The 22,962-nt window shown below is 43.0% G+C and overlaps 2 protein-coding genes across 3 annotated transcripts; both read left to right on the forward strand.

Moving 5' to 3' along the window:
- Positions 1-2,261: 2,261 nt before the first annotated feature.
- Positions 2,262-11,475, forward strand: LOC110531499 (zinc finger protein RFP). Of its 2 annotated transcripts, none has more exons than XM_021614708.3 (9): positions 2,262-2,379; positions 3,696-3,934; positions 4,021-4,407; positions 7,876-7,971; positions 8,947-9,180; positions 9,329-9,476; positions 9,595-9,621; positions 9,829-10,013; positions 10,189-11,475. In XM_021614708.3, the coding sequence occupies exons 2-9, from the start codon at positions 3,698-3,700 to the stop codon at positions 10,654-10,656; spliced, it is 1,782 nt and encodes a 593-aa protein (XP_021470383.3). In that variant the 5' UTR covers positions 2,262-2,379; positions 3,696-3,697; the 3' UTR covers positions 10,657-11,475. The 2 variants fall into 2 exon arrangements, with proteins under 2 accessions (XP_021470383.3, XP_090039729.1); XM_090183603.1 differs by having other exon boundaries at positions 4,177-4,407.
- On the forward strand, positions 11,119-22,936 carry LOC110531508 (cerebellin-1). The gene is made up of 4 exons (XM_036987372.2): positions 11,119-11,264; positions 16,551-17,361; positions 19,718-19,837; positions 20,051-22,936. The coding sequence occupies exons 2-4, from the start codon at positions 17,044-17,046 to the stop codon at positions 20,246-20,248; spliced, it is 636 nt and encodes a 211-aa protein (XP_036843267.2). The 5' UTR covers positions 11,119-11,264; positions 16,551-17,043; the 3' UTR covers positions 20,249-22,936.
- Positions 22,937-22,962: the final 26 nt, after the last annotated feature.

The following is a 22,962-nucleotide window of genomic DNA, read 5'->3' on the forward strand; positions in this document are numbered from 1 at the left end:
GATTACATTTTAATTATTTGGTCAGTGACCAACACACACTACCCCATAATGTCAAAGTGGAATAATGTTTTTGGCATTTTTTTCAAATTATTATTTATTTTTAAGTATTCAACCATTTGTTATTGCAAGCCTAAATAAGTTCAGGAGTAACAAGTCATATAAAAGTCCCCCCTTATCTCACCATAGCAGCACCCACCTGTAGCACGCGCTCCAGCAGGTATATCTCTCTGGTCACCCCCAAAACCAATTCTTCCTTTGGCCACCTCTCCTTCCAGTTCTCTGCTGCTAATGACTGGAACGAACTACAAAAATCTCTGAAACTGGAAACACTTATCTCCCTCACTAGCTTTAAGCACCAACTGTCAGAGCAGCTCACATTATGTTTGTTTTACTCCATGTGTAACTCTGTGTCGTTGTTTGTGTCGAACAACTTTGCTTTATCTTGGCCAGGTCGCAATTGCAAATGAGAACTTGTCCTCAACATGCCTACCTGGTTAAATAAAGGTGAAATATATATATATATATATATATATATATATATATATATATATATATATATATATATATAATAAATTATATGGACTCAATAATAGTATAATATTAATAATTAAAATAATTTTTGAATGACTACCTCATCTCTGTATCCCACACACACGATTATCTGTAAGGTCCCTAAGGTCTAGCAGTGCATTTCAAACACAGATTCAACCAGATCAAAGCAAGAGCTTTGTGTGCACATTTTGTTCATATCCTTTCCTAGTTAGTTAGTTATTGGCACAATTATAGATAATTTGTAGTCAGCAATAGATTAGTGATTGCTTTCTACAAGAGCACAAAACATGTACATTTCTAGACATCTTTGAAAAGCAAGTTAGATAAAGAGGGGGTTTTTCGTCTTAAATGGGCAGTTTTGTATTTTGAGACAAGCTCGAATAAGCTAAGTAGCCAATAGGCAGAGGGTAGCATAATTTCTCTGATTCTCTGTAATAATGGTATGGGAGTGATAATACATTTTACTTTGTAAAGTGGTTTCTTGCAGCAAACAACACAACAACATTTTCAGTCACCTTGTCTGAAGGACAAGTGGATAAACAGGTTCATTTCAAGCCCTGCATGTTTTTTTTGAAAAGTCTCATGGAATGTAGGTCTACATTGAACACCACACATTGGCTGCTACTGTAGGCTGAATGATAAAACAGCTATTTCCATGTTAAAATGTTATTGGATGCATTTTCTCCATTGTTTTTTATGGTAGGCCACTCTGGTAGGCCTACATTATGATCAAATAGCCACATTAGCCTACTTGACCAATGTTAAAACTGTAACTTAAAGCCTCAGTGTTCACAGTAAACGTGCACTGGAAGTTGCACAGAATTTTCAAAACTTTGAAGTATGTGCTCAGCAGACCTGAAATTTGCTCAGTGCCTGAATTTTCTTGAGGGAACATTGGTTCTGGGTGGAGGTCAAAAGCACTGACTGGGAGCCCTATAGGACAGGGGTGCAAAATTGGCCCAGCTCTGTCCAGGGTAGGGGAGGTTTTGGCCGGTGGAGCTTTCCTTGGCTCATCATGTTCTAGCTATTCCTTGTGACAGGGCCGGGCAACTGTGTCATTTTAGTCTGTTATTAATATGTGTTAAGGTAAATTATTGATTTGCTAAGATTTATTTGACAATTTAAAAACACAATACAACAACACATGTGGACACAATGCGATTAAAATCATTAAGGAATACACACAAAAGTTTTTTTTTAATGTATTATCTTTATTTTTATTGTGGTCCAAAACGTATCACTTGTATTTACATTTTGTCCATCTTGGTTTTTAAATAATTATAATGATTTAAGTACATTCATTAAGAAAATGTAATTACAAAATTTTTTAAATGCTGGAATTGGTGTTGATCATTGTAATTTAGAAGCAAATTCTAATAAAGGATGACAACTTCACTGTGATTGTTTTTGTTTCTATATCAACACATGATTTAACGTTAACTCTCACCTAGAACAGCGAGGACAAAGGTGGGTGGGGTTTAGAAGGTCACAGTTTTTAATTCTAATTCTAACTCTTTCAATTGTGATAGTTTTTTTGTTGCTTCTACATTAAGGACAGCTCCTACCAGAGCAGTGAGGGTTTAGGTATGTTTGAACATCTTCGTACATATGCAGGAAACATACAAAACACAGTTAAAAAATGTGCAGATGTGGGTGGGGTTAAGGTGACTGTCTATTCTCTGATTGGATAGGTGTGGTTGAATATCACCATGTCTCCATCTATGACAGGAAGAGCTCACCTGTATCTCAACACACTGAACACACCTGTGTTGAATAGGACCGGACTAAACACTTTTTTTCTGCTTACCTGGTTCTGATTACTCACAGGTGAGTCACATCAATGAAGACTATTGCATAATATAGAATATTATTATTCTATATATTATAGGATAATGACCATTATGTAAATAACTTTAATTATGTAGCCTTGATTTGACCAAGTCTTGAAGCTTGAAGCTGATAACTTTTAAGCAATTTTATTCATTGCACAATTATATCACCTCCTTGAACATGATACAATAAATCATATATTCTTTGTGCAATCCAATCCTCTAAAACAGATGTGGTATAGAAATATGTATATACGCATTCTTGAACGAGATTGACTTGTTGTGAAGCATGCTACACTCGCTGAAATTATACAAAACTCATACATTAGACTGTTTGTATTTCCTGCACCTGCTCAGCAGCATTTCATTGTCGGTAACATGTAAAAAAATAAATAATAATAATAATTAACACAAGAATAGAATAATTATTGAGCAATTTCATAGGGCGTGATCCAAACACCTGAGTCACTGTAGGAGAAAACTAGGGACAAGTACATTCCCGTCATGTGACAATGAGCAACTGGTTTGTTTTGTTTTTCTGAGGTTAGAGATTGTGTACTACCAAACCCGTTTATGGTTTGACACTAACCTTGTGGAGAAGCAGGCTTCCCTAAACAGGCGTGACAACGACGTGATTTTGGAGGCAACATGAGACTATGATGACACAAATGTCAGCTGCAGCTTCTCAGTAAATGTTCCTGTCAGGTTCATTTGGTTGTTGTTTAGTAGTCACAGAAGAACACATCTTATGCAAATAAAGAAACTGGTTCAGGTCCAGGTTCATTTAACATAATTGTATATATGCAAAAAGATACATAAAAGGTGATGTAACAGAGAAAAATCTTGTTTACTTGGTTCCTGATTCCTGTAACTTCCTCCAAGGGCATGGCTTCCCTTTGTATAAAAGTATCTGCTTTGTTTCACATTACTCTCCCTTGACTTCTTTCTCTCCGTCCTTGGGATAATCAAACACACTAAATTAAATTCCAAGCTTTTAGGATTCCTGTACATAAAGGGACACGGCACTACTTTTAAACATTCATTCTCCAGCACCATACCAGTGTCTAACAGTGGTGGCACTTTACATGGGGAGGATAGGCTCATAGTAATGGCTGCAAAGGAATCAATGGAATGGTCTCAAACACATCACCTGGTTTCCATGTATTTGATACCCTTCAATTAGTTCCATTCCATTAATTATTATGAGCCCTTCTCCCCTCACCAGCCTCCTCTGGTGTCTACATTTGTGAAAATATGTATGATGAAAAGTGGTGAAGTGCTCTGTTAAAAACAGTCGATTCTGTCTTGTTGAAGGCATGGCTTCCCTCATGTCCGAGGAGCAGTTTCTGTGCTGTATCTGCCTGGACATCTTCACCAACCCCGTGTCCATCCCGTGTGGTCACAACTTCTGCCTGACCTGCATCAAAAGCTACTGGGACACCCGCGAGCACTTCGAGTGCCCCCTCTGCAAGGAGAGCTTCCGCCGTCGGCCAGAGCTACGCATCAATCACGTTTTTAAGGACATCACTGAGCACTTCCAGAGGTCCCTAAAGGTGATGTATGGCATATATTAGGTGTATATATTATACTATTATAATATAATATTTATATTATGATTTATATGATATATATTATAAAGGTCAAAGCCCAGCAGGCATATGAAGGCGATTATCAAGACATAGGAGTATTAGCGTCACAGTGTTCACCAGGGCTCGGTCCTGAGCCAGATGCAGTTTCCTGCGATGTCTGTACCGGGACGAAGCAGAGAGCTGTTAAGTCCTGTCTGGTGTGTCAGGGGTCGTACTGCGAGAACCACCTGGGGCCTCACCAGAGAGAGCCGGCCCTCCAGAGGCACAGGCTGACGGACCCAGCAACCTTCGCCACGCGAGGCCTGTGCCGGAAGCACGAGAGGCCCCTAGAACTGTTCTGTAGGATGGACCAGACACCGGTGTGTGTGAGATGCATTGATACTGACCACAAGGGCCACAACACTATCCCTATGGAGAGAGAGAGCAAGAAGATGAGGGTAAGTTGAACATGTCCTACATAGGGAAGCATAACACAAAGTACCAGTCATAAGTTTGGACACGTCTACTCATTCAAGGGTTTTTCTTTATTTTTACTATTTTCTACATTGTAGAATAATAGTGAAGACATCAACACTATGAAATAACACACATGGAATTATGGTAACCAAAAAAGTGTTAAACAAATCCAAATATATTTTATATTTGAGATTCTTCAAAGTGGCCACCCTTTACCTTGATGACAGCTTTGCACACTCTTGGCATTCTCTCAACCAGCTTCACCTGGAATGCTTTTCCAACAGTCTTGAAGGAGTTCCCACATATGCTGAGCACTGTTGGCAGGTTTTCCTTCGCTTTGCGGTCCAACTCATCCCAAACCATCTCAATTGGGTTGAGGTCGGCTGATTGTGGAGGCCATTGTGGAGGCCAGGTCATCTGATGCAGCACCATCACTTTCCTTCTTGGTCAAATAGTCCTTATACAGCCTGGAGGTGTGTTGGTTCATTGTCCTGTTGAAAAACAAATGATAGTCCCACTAAACGCAAACCAGATGGGATGGCCTATCACTGAAGAATGCTGTGGTAGCCATACTGTTTAAGTGTGCCTTGAATTCTAAATAAATCACTGACAGTGTCACCGGGAAAGCACCACCACTCCATCACACCTCCTCCTCTATGCCTCGCGGTGGAAGTCACACACGCGAAGATCATCCATTCACCTACTCTGTGTCTCACAGTCACACGGTGGTTGGAACCAAAAATCTCAAATTTGGACTCATCAGACCAAAGGACAGATTTACACAGGTCTAATGTCCGTTGCTCGTGTTTCTTGGCCCAAGCAAATCTCTTCTTCTTATTGATGTACTTTAGTACTGATTTCTTTTGTTAGGTTCAATTCTCAGAGTAAAACCTGAATGGATATTTATGAAAGCTTAACCAAGTTTATTCTGCCCAGAGTGTCAACACAGCTGCATTCAGACAACACATGTTTCCACCACCACAAGTATATATATATTCCAATTTAGTCACTCATCCTTCTCTCCAATCCTTGCATCTGTTATGGTCCCACAGGAAGATGAAGTGATAGGATAATAAACCATTGTTTCTCCCTTAAAGGTATCTGACCTGACCTCAACCCTCTTGAGGCCTAATCCAAAGATCTCCACCCGTATCCCCTATAGCAATCCTGTGACTTCCTGTGACCCAACACATTCCAAAGCCATCTGGTTCCTACAGATAACCATTAACTTCTGATTCCTTAGACACTATACTTTCGAGTATAACAATGTTCCAAGTTTAACCAAGAATCTAACACTTTGCAGCAATTCGACCATGAAGGCCTAATTCACAGTGTCCTCTGAACAGTTGATGCTGAGATGTGTGAACTCTGTGAAGCATTTATTTAGGCTGCAATTTATGAGGCTACTAACTCTACTGAACTTGTCGAATGAAATAAAATTGTATTTGTCACGTGCCGGATACAACAAGTGAAATGATTACTTACAAGTCCCTAACAAACAATGCAGTTTAAAAAATATGGATAAGAATAAGAAATAAAAGGAACAAGTAAATAAAGAGCAGCAGTAAAATAACAATAGACTATATACAGGGGGTACCGGTACAGAGCAAATGTAAATGTGTAGAAGGGCCTAGACTTGGCGCTCCGGTACTGCTTGCCGAGCGGTAGCAGAGAGAACAGTCTATGACTAGGGTAGCTGGAGTCTTTGACACTTTTCAAGGCCTTCCTCTGACACCGCCTGGTATAGAGGTCCAGGATGGCAGGAATCTTTGCCCCAGTGATGTATTGGGCCGTGCGCACTACCCTCTGTAGTGCCTGGCGGTCGGAGGCTGAGCAGTTGCCATACCAGGCAGTGATGCAACTTGTCAGGATGCTCTCGATGGTGCAGCTGTAGAACCTTTTGAGGATCTGAGGACCCATGCCAAATCTTTTCAGTCTCCTGAAGGGGAATAGGTTTTGTCATGCCCTCTTCACGACTGTCTTGGTGTGCTTGGACAATGTTAGTTTGTTTTTGATGTGGACACTAAGGAACTTGAAGTTCTCAACCTGCTCCACTAAAGCCCCATCGATGAGAATGGGGGCGTGCTCGGGCCTCCTTTTCCTGTAGTCCTCAATCATCTCCTTTGTCTTGATTACGTTGAGGGAGTGGTTGTTGTCCTGGCACTACACGGTCAGGTCTGTGACCTAATCCGTATAGGCTGTCTCATCATTGTCAGTGATCACTGTTGTGTCATCTGCAAACCTAATGATGGTGTTGGAGTCGTGCCTAGCCATGCAGTCATGAGTGAACAGGGAGTATAAGAGGGGACTGAGCACGCACCCCTGAGGGGCCCCTGTGTTGAGGATCAGCCTGGCGGATGTGTTGTGACCTACCCTTACCACCTGGGGACGGCCCGTCAGGAAGTCCACGATCCAGTTGCAGAGGGAGGTTTTAAGTCCCAGGGTCCACAGCTTGTTGATTTTCCTCTGAGGCAGAGGTAACTCTGGGTCTTCCTTTCCTGTGGTGGTCCTCATGAGAGCCAGTTTCATCATAGCACTTGATGGTTTTTGCGACTCTACTTGAAGAAACTTTCAAAGTTCCTGAAATGTTCCGGATTGATTGACCTTCATGTCTTAAAGTCATGATGGACTGTCATTTCTCTTTGCTTGTTTGAGCTTTTATTGCCGTAATATATACTTAGTCTTTTACCAAATAGGGCTATATTCTGTATACCACCCCTACCTTGTCACGACACAAATGATTGGCTCAAACTCATTAAGAAGGAAAGAAATTCCACAAATGTACTTTTAATAAGGCACACCTGTTAATTGAAATGCATTCCAGGTGACTACCTCATGATGCTGGTTGAGAGAATGCCAAGAGTGTGCAAAGCTGTCATCAAGGCAAAGGGTGGCTACTTTGAAGAATCTCAAATATAACATTGATTTTGATTTGTTTAACACTTTTTTGGTGACTACATATGTGTCATTTCATAGCTCTGATGTCTTCGCTATTATTCTACAATGTAGAACATAGTATAAATAAAGAAAAACCCTTGAATGAGTAGGTGTGTCCAAACTTTTGACTAGTACTGTAAAATAAGCCTTACATATTATATTTAATCAAAAACGCCTGTGGGGGTATGGTGTATGGCCAAAATACCACGGTTAAGGCCATTCTTTGGCAAGACGCAACTCAGAGTGCCTGGATACAGCTCTTCGTCGTGGTGTATTGGCCATATACCACAACCCCCTGAGGTGCCTTATTGCTATTATAAATTGCTTAACGATGTAATTAGAGCAGTAAAAATAAATATTTTGTCATACCCTTGGTCAGCCAATCAGCATTCAGGGTTTAAACCATCTAGTTCATAATAAAACATCATGCCTGCAGGCTTTAAATATAGTGTTACCAAATTGTGTCTTGTATCAAAGTTTAGCAGACCAGTCCTACAGTTTTTTCTTCACAGACTCAGATGAAGAAGACTGAAGGAGATATGTTGAAGATGGTTCAGGACAGACTGAGGAAGATGGATGAGATCAAACACTCAGTGGAGCTCAGCAAAGTGAGTTCTTAGGATAAGCATCCTGACTGTTGTGGGGTACCCCAAGGCTCAACTCTGGGTCCTCTGAATTTGTAATATTTCAAACTGTTTTTATTAAAGGAGCTACATGTAGAATATTTGCATTGTAATTTAAGAAAATGTCAATAATACATCTGCAGTAATAGTGGAATGATAGTGTTTCACAATATTTTTTCAACCAAAAATGATTTTGGGCCAACACAAAATTCTAAAATATACACTCTCTATTTGACAACAAAATGCCAGACTTGCTTCTGTTCTCAAGATGGGAAAATGTCACCCTCCCTCTCTTACATCGGCGTCACTAAAAGGTGTAGTCATCTCCACCACAAGTACAACGAACAATGGAAGACTGGGGCAAGCGGCCAATGTAGAAATCACTCTGTCATTTCCTGGTTGCTATAATTTGGCACTCTTCACTCAATTTCAGTTTAGGTGAGAACACAAGGACTAAATAATGTAGGCAATCATTATAGTATCTAAATCACTGTGAAATATGTTTTCCATAACCAAAAATATTGTTTTTATGCTTGTTTGAAATTAAAGTAGTCTCCACCATGGTTCATGCTATCCGGGATCCTTGGGATATCGGATAGCACTAACCTCTCCACTTTGTTGCGGGGAAATTGAATGCAGGGGAGGTGGAAGATTTGTTTATATCCAGCTGAAGAGTTGTTGCAAGTCACCTAGCTTCCACATGGGTGAAACATTCTACATGTAGCACCTTTAAAACCTCTTAAGGATCGGACACTTTGTCAGTAGAGTGAGTTCTTATGATAAGCATCCTGACTGTTATTGTTTTCATCTATGTGGTGTACTCCAGGGGTCAACTCTGGGTCCTCTGCAGTTTTATTTAATCAATATGTTTGTTTTTTATGAATATACATTAGCAAGACAATTCATTCACAACCATTGTCTTTAATATTCAATTCTTTTTTCCTTTGTTTGGTCTTGTAGATAAGTGCTGAAAAAGAGATTGAGGGTAGTGTACTAGTCTTTAGCAAACTGGTGTGCTCCATCGAGAGAAGCCAGGCTGAGCTCATCGAGGTGATTGAGGAGAAGCAGAAAGCAGCAGAGAGGCGCGCTGAAGGGCTCATCAATGAGCTGGAGCGGGAAATCATTGAACTACAGAGAAGAAGCACTGAGCTGGAGCAGCTCTCACACACAGAGGACCATCTCCACTTCCTACAGGTCAATGTCATTTATCCTAATACTGACACATTGATATAACATGTGATGTTGTACAATGACCCTGCCTTTCTTAATTTCCACTCTGAGGGGATAAATACATTTGAATCTAATTTAATTAATTTTAATTGAATGTTATACTCTTTTGTAGAGTTTTCCCTCTCTCTCCACTCCTCCACCCACCAAGGACTGGTCTGAGATCAGTGTATACTCCGATCTATGTGTGGACACTGTGAGGGCTGCTATGTCTCAGCTTGTGGACACCTGCAGAGACTTCGAAAAGAGATTATGTGAAGAGGGTTAGTATTTTTACTGCTGTAAAATATATTAAGCATATATTATATGCTATATTCACTAATGTTGCAACAAGGTTTTTATTGAATTTTTATTGTTAACACTTATTCATTCTTATTCCAGAGCTGAGGAGAACCCAGCAATATGCAGGCGAGTCAATGCTTGTGTGTGTAAATGAATGAGTGAATCATTTAATCAGTCAATAAATTAACCAATCAATCAATGAATCAATTGATACATTATTGTGTAAATAAGATTAGGACTCAAGTACATACCATTGAAATGTCATGTTTCAAAACATACATATCTTACATTTAACTTACATAACTTACGTATAATAACTTTGACCTTCCACAGTGGACGTCACTCTGGATCCAGTCACAGCCGCCTCGTGGCTCGTCCTGTCCTCCGATGGGAAGCAGGTGAGTCTGGGATACCAGCAGAACCACTCCCTTCCTGCTGACCCTCGGAGGTTTGACTCCTGCGTCTGTGTGCTGGGAAAGCAAGGCTTTGCCACCGGGAGGCACTACTGGGTAGTCCAGGTAGGTGATGATTTAAAAAGCAAACTAATCTAAACTAACCAACGTGAGCTTTGGCGCAACCAAAAATACTATGAACATTATATGAGAATAGGCATGACTCTCCCTCTCAACATTACAGTGCAGGGAGAAGAAACATTTTAAATTTAACTGCTGTCTGTCTACCCCTGCTCTTCAGGTGGGCGACAAGACAGACTGGGATGTGGGCGTGGCTAAAGAGTCTGTCAACAGGAAGGGGAGTGTCACGGTGAGGCCGGACCAAGGCTACTGGGCTATGTGCCGGAGGAAAGGCAGCCATCTTAGCGCATGTGCCGGGCCATCTGTCCCCCTTCACCTGAGAAAGAGGCCGCGGAAGGTTGGGGTGTTTGTGGATTTCGAGGAGGGATTGGTCTCCTTTTACAATATGGAGGCGAAGGCTCATATTTATAGTTACAGGGGATGCGGCTTCACTGAGACACTGTATCCGTATTTTAACCCCTGTCTCCATGACGACGGGAAGAACACCGCCCCATTGGTTATCTGTTCTGTGGAAGGGGAGGCGGGGCCTATACAGGAAGTTGTGAGGTCTAAGATCCCGCCTGCGGCTCTGGCGTTGGCTGGGAGGAGCCGTCAATCATCTGTTGGCTCTGTTTCGCAACACTTCTGAGGCTGTTATCTGACAAGTGACTTTGAGAGATACTTATGAAAAATGCTACCTGTGTTGATGGACAGAACCAATGAGAGAAGCATAAAAGTTAAATTATGATTTTGTATCCAGATTTGGTAGAATTGATTCTTATATTTCATAGCTTAATGCAAAACATGTGGAACTAAAAATCACCTTGAGATTGTTTTCTTACTAGCTTTCTACATTTTGAGGAGAAAGAAAGAAATGAGAGGATAGAGAGAAAAGGGAGGAGTGTAGAACAGGTAGGCGGTTGCGGGCAAAAGCAAACAGACGTTGTATGTGATGCTCGTGTATGTGATACGATTAAATGTCTGTTTGAACACAGGGGTTCCCTGAGAGAGAAAGAGAGCAGGGTTAGAAAGAGGGAAAGGAGGGAGAGAGAGATGTGAATGAGAGAAAGAGGGCAGGGTTAGAGAGAGGGAAACGAGAGTGAGGAAAGGAGGGAGAGAGCGAGAGGGTGGGGTGTAGAGAGCATGTGAGAGTGAGAGAATGCTAGACAGGGAGGGAAAAGTGAGAGAAAAGAAACAGAAAAAGGAGTAACTTCCTCGTTGCTACATGAAAACATAGAAATATAATTTATTGCAAAGGTAAGATTTAAGATTTAGATTTCAACTGTTGTAAAGTTTTAATTCCCAATGTTGTATCCTTAATTTGATCAAAATTGGTAATGTGGGGGAAATGTTTTTGAAGACATTATTGTTATGATCATAATAGCATATTTCTGTCACTTTACTGCTCTGTTTGATTAACATCTTTCTGTAATAAACTCACTTTGTGAATAAAGAGACTTTTCCCCAAGGTGCAAGTAGCCTTCTCTAGGATTGTACATTTGTACGTTTTTAAACAATGTACTTCTATGGTGGAGTCAGATAAAGTCACCCAGATATTATCTTTACAATCCATTAAATTCCAAGGACATCACTAATATAGACCAGTGGATGCAGTTTGGCGCAATTTCATATATACATGAATATATGGAATTGCCTACGTGCTTGAATACACGCACAATTGTGTGTGCGGCACTATACTGTGTGTGTGTGTGTGTGTGTGTGTGAGCACATGTGTGTATGTGACGGGAGTGTGTATCCCACAGATGGTTGCTCAGTAGTGATGATGCATTCCTTTCCTCCCCCTCCTCTCCTCCCTCTCTCCTCCTCTTCTTCCCTCTCCTCCTCCTTGCCTCCCCTCTTCCTGTGTCCAGATGGCTTCGATAGCCTCAGCCACCTCCCCCCTCCCTCTCTATCTCTTCAAGCCAATCCATTAGCTCATTTCTTCTTCAACCTCCTCCTTCTCTCCTCCGCATCCCTCACTTATATCTCCATCTATACAACCTGTACAGTAGACGCTACTCCTTAGAAGCTGCTTTAATATCATTACTTAACCCTGACATCAAACTATAAATTCCATCAATGCATTTCATTTCGGCATGCTTCCAGGGTTAGTTTAGAATACTATGATTCTAAGACTATAGACTATCTTCCTCTGTAAATCAGTGTTCATTGTCAATCTCTCTTCTGAAGGGTTATTTAAGTGATAACGCCAGAGAAGCCGGTGTTTGGAGGATATGTTGGCACGGGTTAGGCCCGAGACGAGTTGAGGGTCGGCAAACCATGCCAATACTCTGCATCGTCCAAACACCGGCTTCAATTTTTTCACGTTTTGATAAGTCACAGCCTTATTCTAAAATGGATTCAATACATTTTTTTCCTGATCAATCTACACACAATACCCCATAATGACGAAGCAAAAACATTTTTTTTTGTAATTTTGGAAATGTATAATACAAAAAAAAAATGAAATACCTAATAACAGAAAAAACGTTTTTGCTTCGTCATTATGGGGTATTGTGTGTAGATTGATCAGGAATTTTTTTTATTGAATCCAAAGACCTGTATCTTCAATAGGGGCTGAGTTGAAAAACTACAAACCTCAGATTTCCCACTTCCTGGTTGGATTTTTCTCCGGTTTTTGCCTGCCATATGAGTTCTGTTAAACTCACAGACATCATTCAAACAGTTTTAGAAACTTCAGAGTTTCTATCCAATACTAATAATAATATGCATATATTAGCATCTGGGACAGAGTAGGAGGCAGTTCACTCTGGGCACACTATTCATCCAAAAGTGAAAATGCTGCCCCCTATCCCAAAAAAGGTTAACATAAGAATTCAGACCTTTTGCTATAAGACTCAAAATTGAGCTCAGGTGCATCCTGTTTCCAAAGATCATCCATGAGATGTTTATAAAACTTGATTGGAGTCCACCTGTGGGAAGTGCAATTGATTGGACATGATTTGGAAAGGCACACACCTGTCTATATAAGGTCCCACAGTTGACAGTGCATGTGAGAACAAAAACCAAGCCATGAGGTTGATGGAATTGATCTGTAGAGCTCCCGAAACAGGATTGTGTTCTGGCACAGATCTGGGTACAAAGACCTGTCTTTTGCATTGAAAGTCCCCAAGAACACAGTTGCCTCCATTATTCTTAAATGGAAGAAGATTGGAACCACCATGACTCTTCCTAGAGCTGGCCACCCAGCTAATTTGAGCAATCGGGGGAGAAGTGCCTTGGACAGGGAGGTGACTAAGAACCCAATGGTCACTCTGACATAGCTCCAGAGTTCCTCTGTGGAAATGGGAGAACCTTTCAGAAGGACAGCCATCTCTGCAGCACTCCACCAATCAGGCCTTTATGGTAGAGTGGCCAGACAGAAGCCACTCCTCAGTAAAAGTTTGCCAAATGGCAGCTAAAGGATGCTCAGACCATGAGAAACAAGATTCTCTGGTCTGATGAAATCAAGATTGAACTCTTTGGCCTGAATGCCAAGTGTCACGTCTGGAGGAAACCAGGCACCGCTCATCACCTGGCCAATAGCATCTCTATGGTAAAGCATGGTGGTAGCATCATGCTTTGGGGATGTTTTTCAGCGGCAGGAACTGGGAGACTAGTCAGGATCGAGGGACAGATGAATGGAGCAAAGTACAGAGAGATCCTTGATGAATACCTGCTCTAGAGTTCTCAGGACCTCAGACTGGGGCGAAGATTCCTTTCACAGCCAAGACAATGCAGGAGTGGCTTCGGGACAAGTCTCTGAATGTTTTTGAGTGGCCCAGCCAGAGCCCGGATTTGAACCCGATCAAACATCTCTGGAGAGATCTGAAAATAGCTGTGCAGCGATGCTCCCCATCCAACATGATAGAGCTTGAGAGGATCTGCAGAGAAGAATGGAAGAAACTCCCCAAATACAGGTGTACCAAGCTTGTAGCGTCATACACAAGAAGACTTGAGGCTGCATTCACTGCCAACGATGCTTAAACAAAGTACTGAGTAAAGGGTCTGAATACTTATGTAAATGTGATATTTCCGTTTATTCATTTTTTTTGCAAAAAAAAAAAACTGTTTTTGCTTTGTCATTACTGGGTAGTGTATGTGGATTGATGAGGGGGGGAAATAATGTAATACATTTTAGAATAAGGCTGTAACGTAACAAAATGTGGTCAAGGGGTCTGAATACTTTCCAAATGCACTGTATCCATAAAAATGATGCCATCGACAGGCTGAGAAAAGCTGCCTGCCTGTCTGTCTCATCCCAACTCCCGACACGTTCATTACTATGGGACAGCTGGAGATTGAAGTTTAAAATTGAAACAATTTTACATATGTCGGAGAGACAGAAAGCAAGGTTTATACAAATCTGCACTGTTGAAAACTAAATGTTAGTCTAACAGAAATGGGAGATAATGTCTAGATGCTTATCATAGGGGAGATCAAGTTTATAACTTCTCTGACTGGGCTGATGGATTGTGCTGTGAGATGGAAAAGAGTAAATAGGCATTTTAACATCATAGATTTAGACTGTGGTAGCTTGTGGCTAGAATGTGGCTAGAATGTGGATTAACCAATCAGCATCAAGGATTAAACCCAGCTGTTGTATAATCTAGGATACTCTTGTTCATGATGTATTAGATGTCTACAACAAGTGCATATTCAGTGGGGAGAACAAGTATTTGATACACTGCCGATTTTGCAGGTTTTCCTACTTACAAAGCATGTAGAGGTCTGTAATTTTTATCATAGGTACACTTCAACTGTGAGAGGCGGAATCTAGAAAATCCAGAAAATCATAGTGTATGATTTTTAAGTAATTAATTTGCATTTTATTGCATGACATAAGTATTTGATACATCAGAAAAGCAGAACTTAATATTTGGTACAGAAACCTTTGTTTGCAATTACAGAGATCATACGTTTCCTGTAGTTCTTGACCAGGTTTGCACACACTGCAGCAGGGATTTTGGCCCTCTCCTCCATACAGACCTTTTCCAGATCCTTCAGGTTTCGGGGCTGTCGCTGGGCAATAGGACTTTCAGCTCCCTCCAAAGGTTTTCTATTGGGTTCAAGTCTGGAGACTGGCTAGGCCACTCCAGGACCTTGAGATGCTTCTTACAGAGCCACTCCTTAGTTGCCCTGGCTGTGTGTTTTGGGTCGTTGTCATGCTGGAAGACCCAGCCACGACCCATCTTCAATGCTCATTCTGAGGGATACGGTGCAGTTGTAACGGATGTGAAATGGCTAGCTAGTTAGCGGTGTTCGCGCTAAATAGCGTCACTTGCTCTGAGACCTTGAAGTAGTAGTTCCCCTTGCTCTGCAAGGGCCGCAGCTTTTGTGGAGCGGTGGGTAACGATGCTTCGAGGGGTGACTGTTGTTGATGTGTGCAGAGGGTCCCTGGTTCGCGCCCAGGTATGTGCGAGGGGACGGTCTGAAGTTATACTGTTACATTGATGCTGTTGACCCGGATCACTGGTTGCTGCGGAAAAGGAGGAGGTCAAAAGGGGGGTGAGTGTAACGGATGTGAAATGGCTAGCTAGTTAGCGGTGTTCGCACTAAATAGCGTTTCAATTGGTGACGTCACTTGCTCTGAGACCTTGAAGTAGTAGTTCCCCTTGCTCTGCAAGGGCCGCGGCTTTTGTGGAGCGATGGGTAACGATGCTTCGAGGGGTGACTGTTGTTGATGTGTGCAGAGGGTCCCTGGTTCGCGCCCGGGTATGTGCGAGGGGACAGTCTAAAGTTATACTGTTACACAGTCATCCTGTCCCCTTTGCAGAAAAGCATCCCCAAAGAATTATGTTTCCACCTCCATGCTTCACGGTTGGTATGGTGTTCTTGGGGTTGTACTCATCCTTCTTCTTCCTCCAAACACAGCGAGTGTAGTTTAGACCAAAAAGCTCTATTTTTGTCTCATCAGACCACATGACCTTCTTCCATTCCTCCTCTGGATCATCCAGATGATCAAACTTCAGACGGGCCTGGACATGCGCAGGGGGACCTTCATCTTGAACTTCTTCCTTTTTCTAAAAATTGCGGCAACAGTTGTTACCTTCTCACCAAGCTGCTTGCCTATTGTCCTGTAGCCCATCCCAGCCTTGTGCAGGTCTACAATTTTTTCTCTGATGTCCTTACACAGCTCCTGGTCTTGGCCATTGTGGAGAGGTTGGAGTCTGTTTGATTGAGTGTGTGGACAGGTGTCTTTTATACAGGTAACAAGTTCAAACAGGTGCAGTTAATACAGGTAATCAGTGGAGAACAGGAGGGCTTCTTAAAGAAAAACTAACAGCTCTCTGTGAGAGCTGGCATTCTTACTGGTTGGTAGGTGACCAAATACTTATGTCATGCAATAAAATGCAAATTAATTACTTAGAAATTATACAATGTGATTTTCTGGATTTTTGTTTTAGATTCCGTCTCTCACAGTTGAAGTGTACCTATGATAAAAATGACAGACCTCTCTCTACATGCTTTGTAAGTAGGAAAACCTGCAAAATCGGCAGTGTATCAAATACTTGTTCTCCCCACTGTATTTATCTACTACAGGGTCAAGGTTGGGGAGGACCACCTGACCACCTGACTCCACAGCTCCCAACTGACAGAGGGACAGAGAGAGATGCACACCTGTTCATTTGGAACACTCAGACATGTGTTACTAATCTGGTAACACAGGTTGGGGACCTGGACAAATTTGGCTGCAAGAGGGGCTGGATCAAAGCCACAGCCCAAAGGTGGGTTCCAAGGGATCGGGCATCTACCATCCACTATTCAGATTCAGTGGGTTTGGATCAATTGACCCTCTGAGTTTCAACCTTCTCACAGATTCTGGAAGGATTTAAACTATGATTTAGCGGATTACTGTGTGGTTGAGACAAGAAGACTGCAAAGACAGACATTGGTTTACTGGAATTTGTCATATCTTCACAAAGGATAGTTTTTTTTTACTGAAACTGTGTGTGGAAACTGACATTTTCAATTGTCAAAACAGATAAACTAACATCCCCAGAACACCCAAGAGTTCACAACCATTTCAGACAATATGCACTGCCTTCCTCTTCCTTGTTCATCTTTGCCCCGCCCCATAATGTCCGTAAGCCCCACCTTGTTCCTTGGACTAATTCTGTTCCTCCAATTTGGTCCCCCGAGGGCCAGGGCTCAGAATGACACTGAGCCAATCATGTTGGAGGGGAAGTGCCTGGTGGTTTGTGACTCCACCCCCTCATCGGAACCTTCGGGTAACGCTCTGGGGATGTCGGTGCGGTCGGGGACTGGTCGAGTAGCATTCTCCGCTGTCAGGAACACCAACCACGAACCCTCAGAGATGAGCAACCGTACTATGACCATATATTTTGACCAGGTTAGTGAGTGTGACAATAAAACATTAACATCCAGGATACTGAATACCTATACTGGCCAAAAGTGAGCGACAAATTTCACCACCAACTGTACGTCAATGAGAGCTTAAGGTAAACTGCTACACCAACTGATTCACCATCTCGCTCTTTCTCTCTGCCTCCGCCTGCTCCCTCTTTCTCTCTGTCTCTCTCTTCTTTACATCTTTTTCCCCCACCCCTCTCCGTCTCTCTCTCCTTTACATCTTCTCCCCCCGCCCCTCTCCGTCTCTCTCTCCTTTACATCTTCTCCCCCCGCCCCTCTCCGTCTCTCTCTCCTTTACATCTTCTCCCCCCACCCCTCTCTCTCTCTCTCCTTTACATCTTCTCCTCCCACCCCTCTCTGTCTCTCTCTCCTTTACATCTTCTCCCCCCACCCCTCTCTGTCTCTCTCTCCTTTACATCTTCTCCCCCCGCCCTTCTCCGTCTCTCTCTCCTTTACATTTTCTTCCCCCGCCCCTCTCCGTCTCTCTCTTCTTTACATCTTCTCCCCCCGCCCCTCTCCGTCTCTCTCTTCTTTACATCTTCTCCCCCCGCCCCGCCCCTCTCTCTCTCTCTTCTTTACATCTTCTCCCCCCACCCCTCTCTGTCTCTCTCTCCTTTACATCTTCTCCCCCCACCCCTCTCCATCTCTCTCTTCTTTACATCTTCTCCCCCCACCCCTCTCTGTCTCTCTCTCCTTTACATCTTCTCCTCCCACCCCTCTCTGTCTCTCTCTTCTTTACATCTTCTCCTCCCACCCCTCTCTGTCTCTCTCTTCTTTACATCTTCTCCCCCACCCCTCTCTGTCTCTCTCTCCTTTACATCTTCTCCCCCCGCCCTTCTCCGTCTCTCTCTCCTTTACATCTTCTTCCCCCACCCCTCTCCGTCTCTCTCGTCTTTACATCTTCATCCCCCCGCCCCTCTCCGTCTCTCTCTTCTTTACATCTTCTCCCCCCGCCCCGCCCCTCTCTCTCTCTCTTCTTTACATCTTCTCCCCCCACCCCTCTCTGTCTCTCTCTCCTTTACATCTTCTCCCCCCACCCCTCTCCATCTCTCTCTTCTTTACATCTTCTCCCCCCACCCCTCTCTGTCTCTCTCTCCTTTACATCTTCTCCTCCCACCCCTCTCTGTCTCTCTCTTCTTTACATCTTCTCCCCCCACCCCTCTCTGTCTCTCTCTCCTTTACATCTTCTCCCCCCACCCCTCTACGTCTCTCGCTTCTTTACTTCTTCTCCCCCACCCCTCTCTGTCTCTCTCTTCTTTACATCTTCTCCCCCCAACCCCTCTCTGTCTCTCTCTTTCTCTCCTTTACATCTTCTCCCCCACCCCTCTCTGTCTCTCTCTTCTTTACATCTTCTCCCCCACCCCTCTCTGTCTCTCTCTTCTTTACATCTTCTCCCCCCACCCCTCTCCATCTCTCTCTTCTTTACATCTTCACCCCCCACCCCTCTCTGTCTCTCTCTCCTTTACATCTTCTCCTCCCACCCCTCTCTGTCTCTCTCTTCTTTACATCTTCTCCCCCCGCCCTTCTACGTCTCTCTCTCTCCTTTACATATTCTTCCCCCGCCCCTCTCCGTCTCTCTCTTCTTTACATCTTCTCCCCCCGCCCCGCCCCTCTCTCTCTCTCTTCTTTACATCTTCTCCCCCCACCCCTCTCTGTCTCTCTCTCCTTTACATCTTCTCCCCCCACCACTCTCCATCTCTCTCTTCTTTACATCTTCTCCCCCCACCCCTCTACGTCTCTCGCTTCTTTACTTCTTCTCCCCCACCCCTCTCTGTCGCTCTCTTCTTTACATCTTCTCCCCCCACCCCTCTCTGTCTCTCTCTTTCTCTCCTTTACATCTTCTCCCCCACCCCTCTACGTCTCTCTCTTCTTTACATCTTCTCCCCCCACCCCTCTCTGTCTCTCTCTTCTTTACATCTTCTCCCCCCACCCCTCTCCGTCTCTCTCTTCTTTACATCTTCTCCCCCCACCCCTCTCTGGCTCTCTCTTCTTTACTTCTTCTCCCCCACCCCTCTCCGTCTCTCTCTTTCTCTCCTTTACATCTTCTCCCCCCACCCCTCTCTGTCTCTCTCTTTCTCTCCTTTACATCTTCTCCCCCACCCCTCTCTGTCTCTCTCTTCTTTACATCTTCTCCCCCCACCCCTCTCTGTCTCTCTCTTCTTTACATCTTCTCCTCCCACCCCTCTCTGTCTCTCTCTTCTTTACATCTTCTCCCCCCACCCCTCTCTGTCTCTCTCTTCTTTACTTCTTCTCCCCCACCCCTCTACGTCTCTCTCTTCTTTACATCTTCTCCCCCCGCCCCTCTCCGTCTCTCTCTTTCCCTTTCCCTCTCTCAGATCCTTGTGAATGTGGGCAGCCATTTTGATCCAGCACGGAGCATCTTCGTGGCGCCTAGAACAGGAGTATATAGTTTCTGTTTCAACGTGGTCAAGGTCTATAACCGACAGACCATTCAGGTGAGACAAACACTAGGACACAAATACAAAGTTGATGCCCTACACAAAACAATGTCAAGGTGTGCATAGGAAGGTAAGGTAATTCGAAAGACCATGATTAATCTTGTTCCTTGTCTCCTGCTCCCTCTATCTCTCTCTATTCTATATCGCTCTCTCTCCCTCTACCCCTCCACCTCCCTTTCCCCTCCCCCTCCCTCTATCCCTTTCTTTCAGGTGAGTCTGGTTTTAAATGGACATCCGTTCATCTCAGCCTTTGCCGGGGACCAAGACGTGACCAGGGAAGCAGCCACCAACGCTGGCTTGGTCACCATGGAGAGAGGAGATAAGGCTTATCTCAAACTGGAGAGAGGGAACCTGATGGGGGGATGGAAATACTCCACCTTCTCTGGGTTTCTGGTGTTTCCTTTGTAAGAAGGGAGGGGGGAAGGGGAGGGAGAGACGAGGGGGAGGAATGTGGGGAGATAGGAGTGAGAGAATAAGAGATGGGTAAGCAAGTGAGTGATGGGATAGATAGAGAGGACGTGAGAGATATATAGAGAGAGATATATAGAGAGAGAGAGGATAGGGTGTGAAAGAGATAGAGGACAAGACAGACTGAGGAGGAGTTTGTATAACAAAGGAGGAGGAGTTTGTATTACAAAGGAGGAGTTTGTATCACAAAGGGGGAGGAGTTTTGTATTACAAAGGAGGAGTTTGTATCACAAAGGAGGAGGAGTTTTTATCACAAAATCCTGAATGGTACCATTTTGCATTAGACTTTTTTCTATACACTGCTCCAGCATATGAATGATACTGTAGATCATACAGTAGGTGTCATGCTTGTGTAGTTATGTATTGTGGATCGTATTCAAGTTCCTTTGATGCATGAAATGCTAATAATGACATAATAATAATAATTACATAGAAATAATAATTGTTCTAAAGGTAATAAAAGACAATGGAATCTTTGTAGGTAAAGATCAATCAAGGACAGGCTTAACTGAATGAACAACAGAGACAGAATGTAATCTGGCATTTTATTGTATAGTTTTGGGGTATGGCCTAGTCGCTGAGGAATGCTACTTGGAGCAAGATGATGATGACAGGTAGCCAGCCCTATGATGGGCAGCTGGCATCGAACCACCCCACCCCCCTACTCTGATATACTTTATGAATGCAGGCCCAGATCACAAATGTAATCATAAGGGTGACACTGTAACTGTATAATAGAAGTTGACCTTACCACAGATCTAGGATCAGATTCTATACTCCCTATGATAACCTCAACTGTTCGGGAGATTACATCAAATCTAACCCTGAATCAGTATTGAAAGGGATTACTTCCACCTTCTCCAAAGCTGTGCATGTGTTTGTGCTGTAAATAGTGCGGACACCTTCAACGCTTCGAGTGGAGGAGTCTGGGTAAGGACTCCTGCAGTTCACCCTGGTGGATCCGGCGGCAGATGGTATTTTTGGTGAGGTGTGTGTGTGTGTGTGTGTGTGTGTTGCCTATGGGTTTCATACCGTACACTGTCACAACCAATTTCTCTCGCTGCTTGAATACCGAGAGGAGGCATGTAAGAATATATAGGAGGGGGTGTTGGTTTATTCTTTAAAGATGTGTGTGTTTATAGAAGTGTTAATATAAGATTATAAGCTTAATATGTACTGATATACAGTTGAAGTCGGAAGTTTACATACACCTCAGCCAAATACATTTAAACACAGTTTTTCACAATTCCTGAAATGTAATCCTAGTAAAAATTCCCTGTCTTAGGTCAGTTAGGATGACCACTTTCTTTTAAGAATGTGAAATGTCAGAATAATAGCAGAGATAATGATTTATTTCAGCTTTTATTTCTTTCATCACATTCCCAGTGGGTCAGCAGTTTACATACACTCAATTAGTATTTGGTAGCATTGCCATTAAATGTTTTGGGTAGCCTTCCACAAGCTTCCCACAATAAGTTGTGTGAATTTTGGCCCATTCCTCCTGACAGAGCTGCTGTAACTGAGTCAGGTTTGTAGACCTCCTTGGCTCGCACACGCTTTTTCAGTTCTGCCCACAAATGTTCTATAGCATAGAGGTCAGGGCTTTGTGATGGCCACTCCAATACCTTGACTTGTTGTCCTTAAGCCATTTTGTCACAACTTTGGATGTATGCTTGGGGTCATTGTCCATTTGGAAAACTCATTTGTAACCAAGCTTTAACTTCCTGACTGATGTCTTGAGATGTTGCTTCAATATATCATCGTAATTTTCCTACCTCATGATACCATCCATTTTGTGAAGTGCACCAGGCCCTCCTGCAGCAAAGCACCCCCACAAAATGATGCTGCCACCCCCGTGCTTCACAGTTGGGATGGTGTTCTTTGGCTTGCAAGCCTTCCCCTTTTTCCTCCAAACATAACAATGGTCATTATGGCCAAACAGTTCTATTTTTGTTTCATCAGACCAGAGGATATATCTCCAAAAAGTATGATCTTTGTCCCCATGTGCAGATGCAAACCGTAGTCTGGCTTTTTTATGGCGGTTTTGGAGCAGTGGCTTCTTCCTTGCTGAGCGGCCTTTCAGGTTATGTCGATATAGGGCTCGTTTTACTGTGGATATAGATACTTTTCTGTCAAGTAAAGAGACACTGAGTTTGAAGGTAGGCCTTGAAATACATCCACAGGTACAACTCTAATTCACTCAAATTATGTCAATTAGCCTATCAGAAGCTTCTAAAACCATGACATAATTTTGGGAATTTTTCAAGCTGTTTAAAGTCACAGTCAACTTAGTGTATGTAAACTTCTGACCCACTGGAATTGTGAAACAGTGAATTATAAGTGAAATAATCTGTCTGTAAACAATTGTTGGAAAAATTACTTGTGACATGCACAAAGTAGATGCCCTAACCAACTTGCCAAAACTATAGTTTGTTAACAAGAAATTTGTGGAGTGGTTGAAAAACAAGTTTTAATGACAACAACCAAAATGTATGTAAACTTCTGACTTCAGCTGTATGAACCATACATACTTCATATCAATGTAATTGGAATGCTAATCTATTCATAAATTCTATTGTCTGTGGATAAGGGTTACAAAAACACAATAAAGATTATAAAAGGGAAAAATAGACTTGTTCTAGTGGTAAGACAGA

Source organism: Oncorhynchus mykiss, chromosome 9 (genome assembly GCF_057628025.1).
Source record: "Oncorhynchus mykiss isolate SJ-2025 chromosome 9, ASM5762802v1, whole genome shotgun sequence".
NCBI classification, from domain to species: Eukaryota; Metazoa; Chordata; class Actinopteri; order Salmoniformes; family Salmonidae; genus Oncorhynchus; species Oncorhynchus mykiss.

Coding starts and splice junctions, on each gene's coding strand:
- LOC110531499 (XM_021614708.3), top strand. CDS start 3,698: ATGGCTTCCCTCATGTCCGAGGAGCAGTTTCTGTGCTGTATCTGCCTG. Junction 3,935..4,020: donor ACTTCCAGAGGTCCCTAAAG/GTGATGTATGGC, acceptor TATATTATAAAG/GTCAAAGCCCAGCAGGCATA. Junction 9,622..9,828: donor GAGAACCCAGCAATATGCAG/GCGAGTCAATGC, acceptor GACCTTCCACAG/TGGACGTCACTCTGGATCCA.
- LOC110531508 (XM_036987372.2), top strand. CDS start 17,044: ATGCACTGCCTTCCTCTTCCTTGTTCATCTTTGCCCCGCCCCATAATG. Junction 17,362..19,717: donor TGACCATATATTTTGACCAG/GTTAGTGAGTGT, acceptor TCCCTCTCTCAG/ATCCTTGTGAATGTGGGCAG. Junction 19,838..20,050: donor ATAACCGACAGACCATTCAG/GTGAGACAAACA, acceptor CCTTTCTTTCAG/GTGAGTCTGGTTTTAAATGG.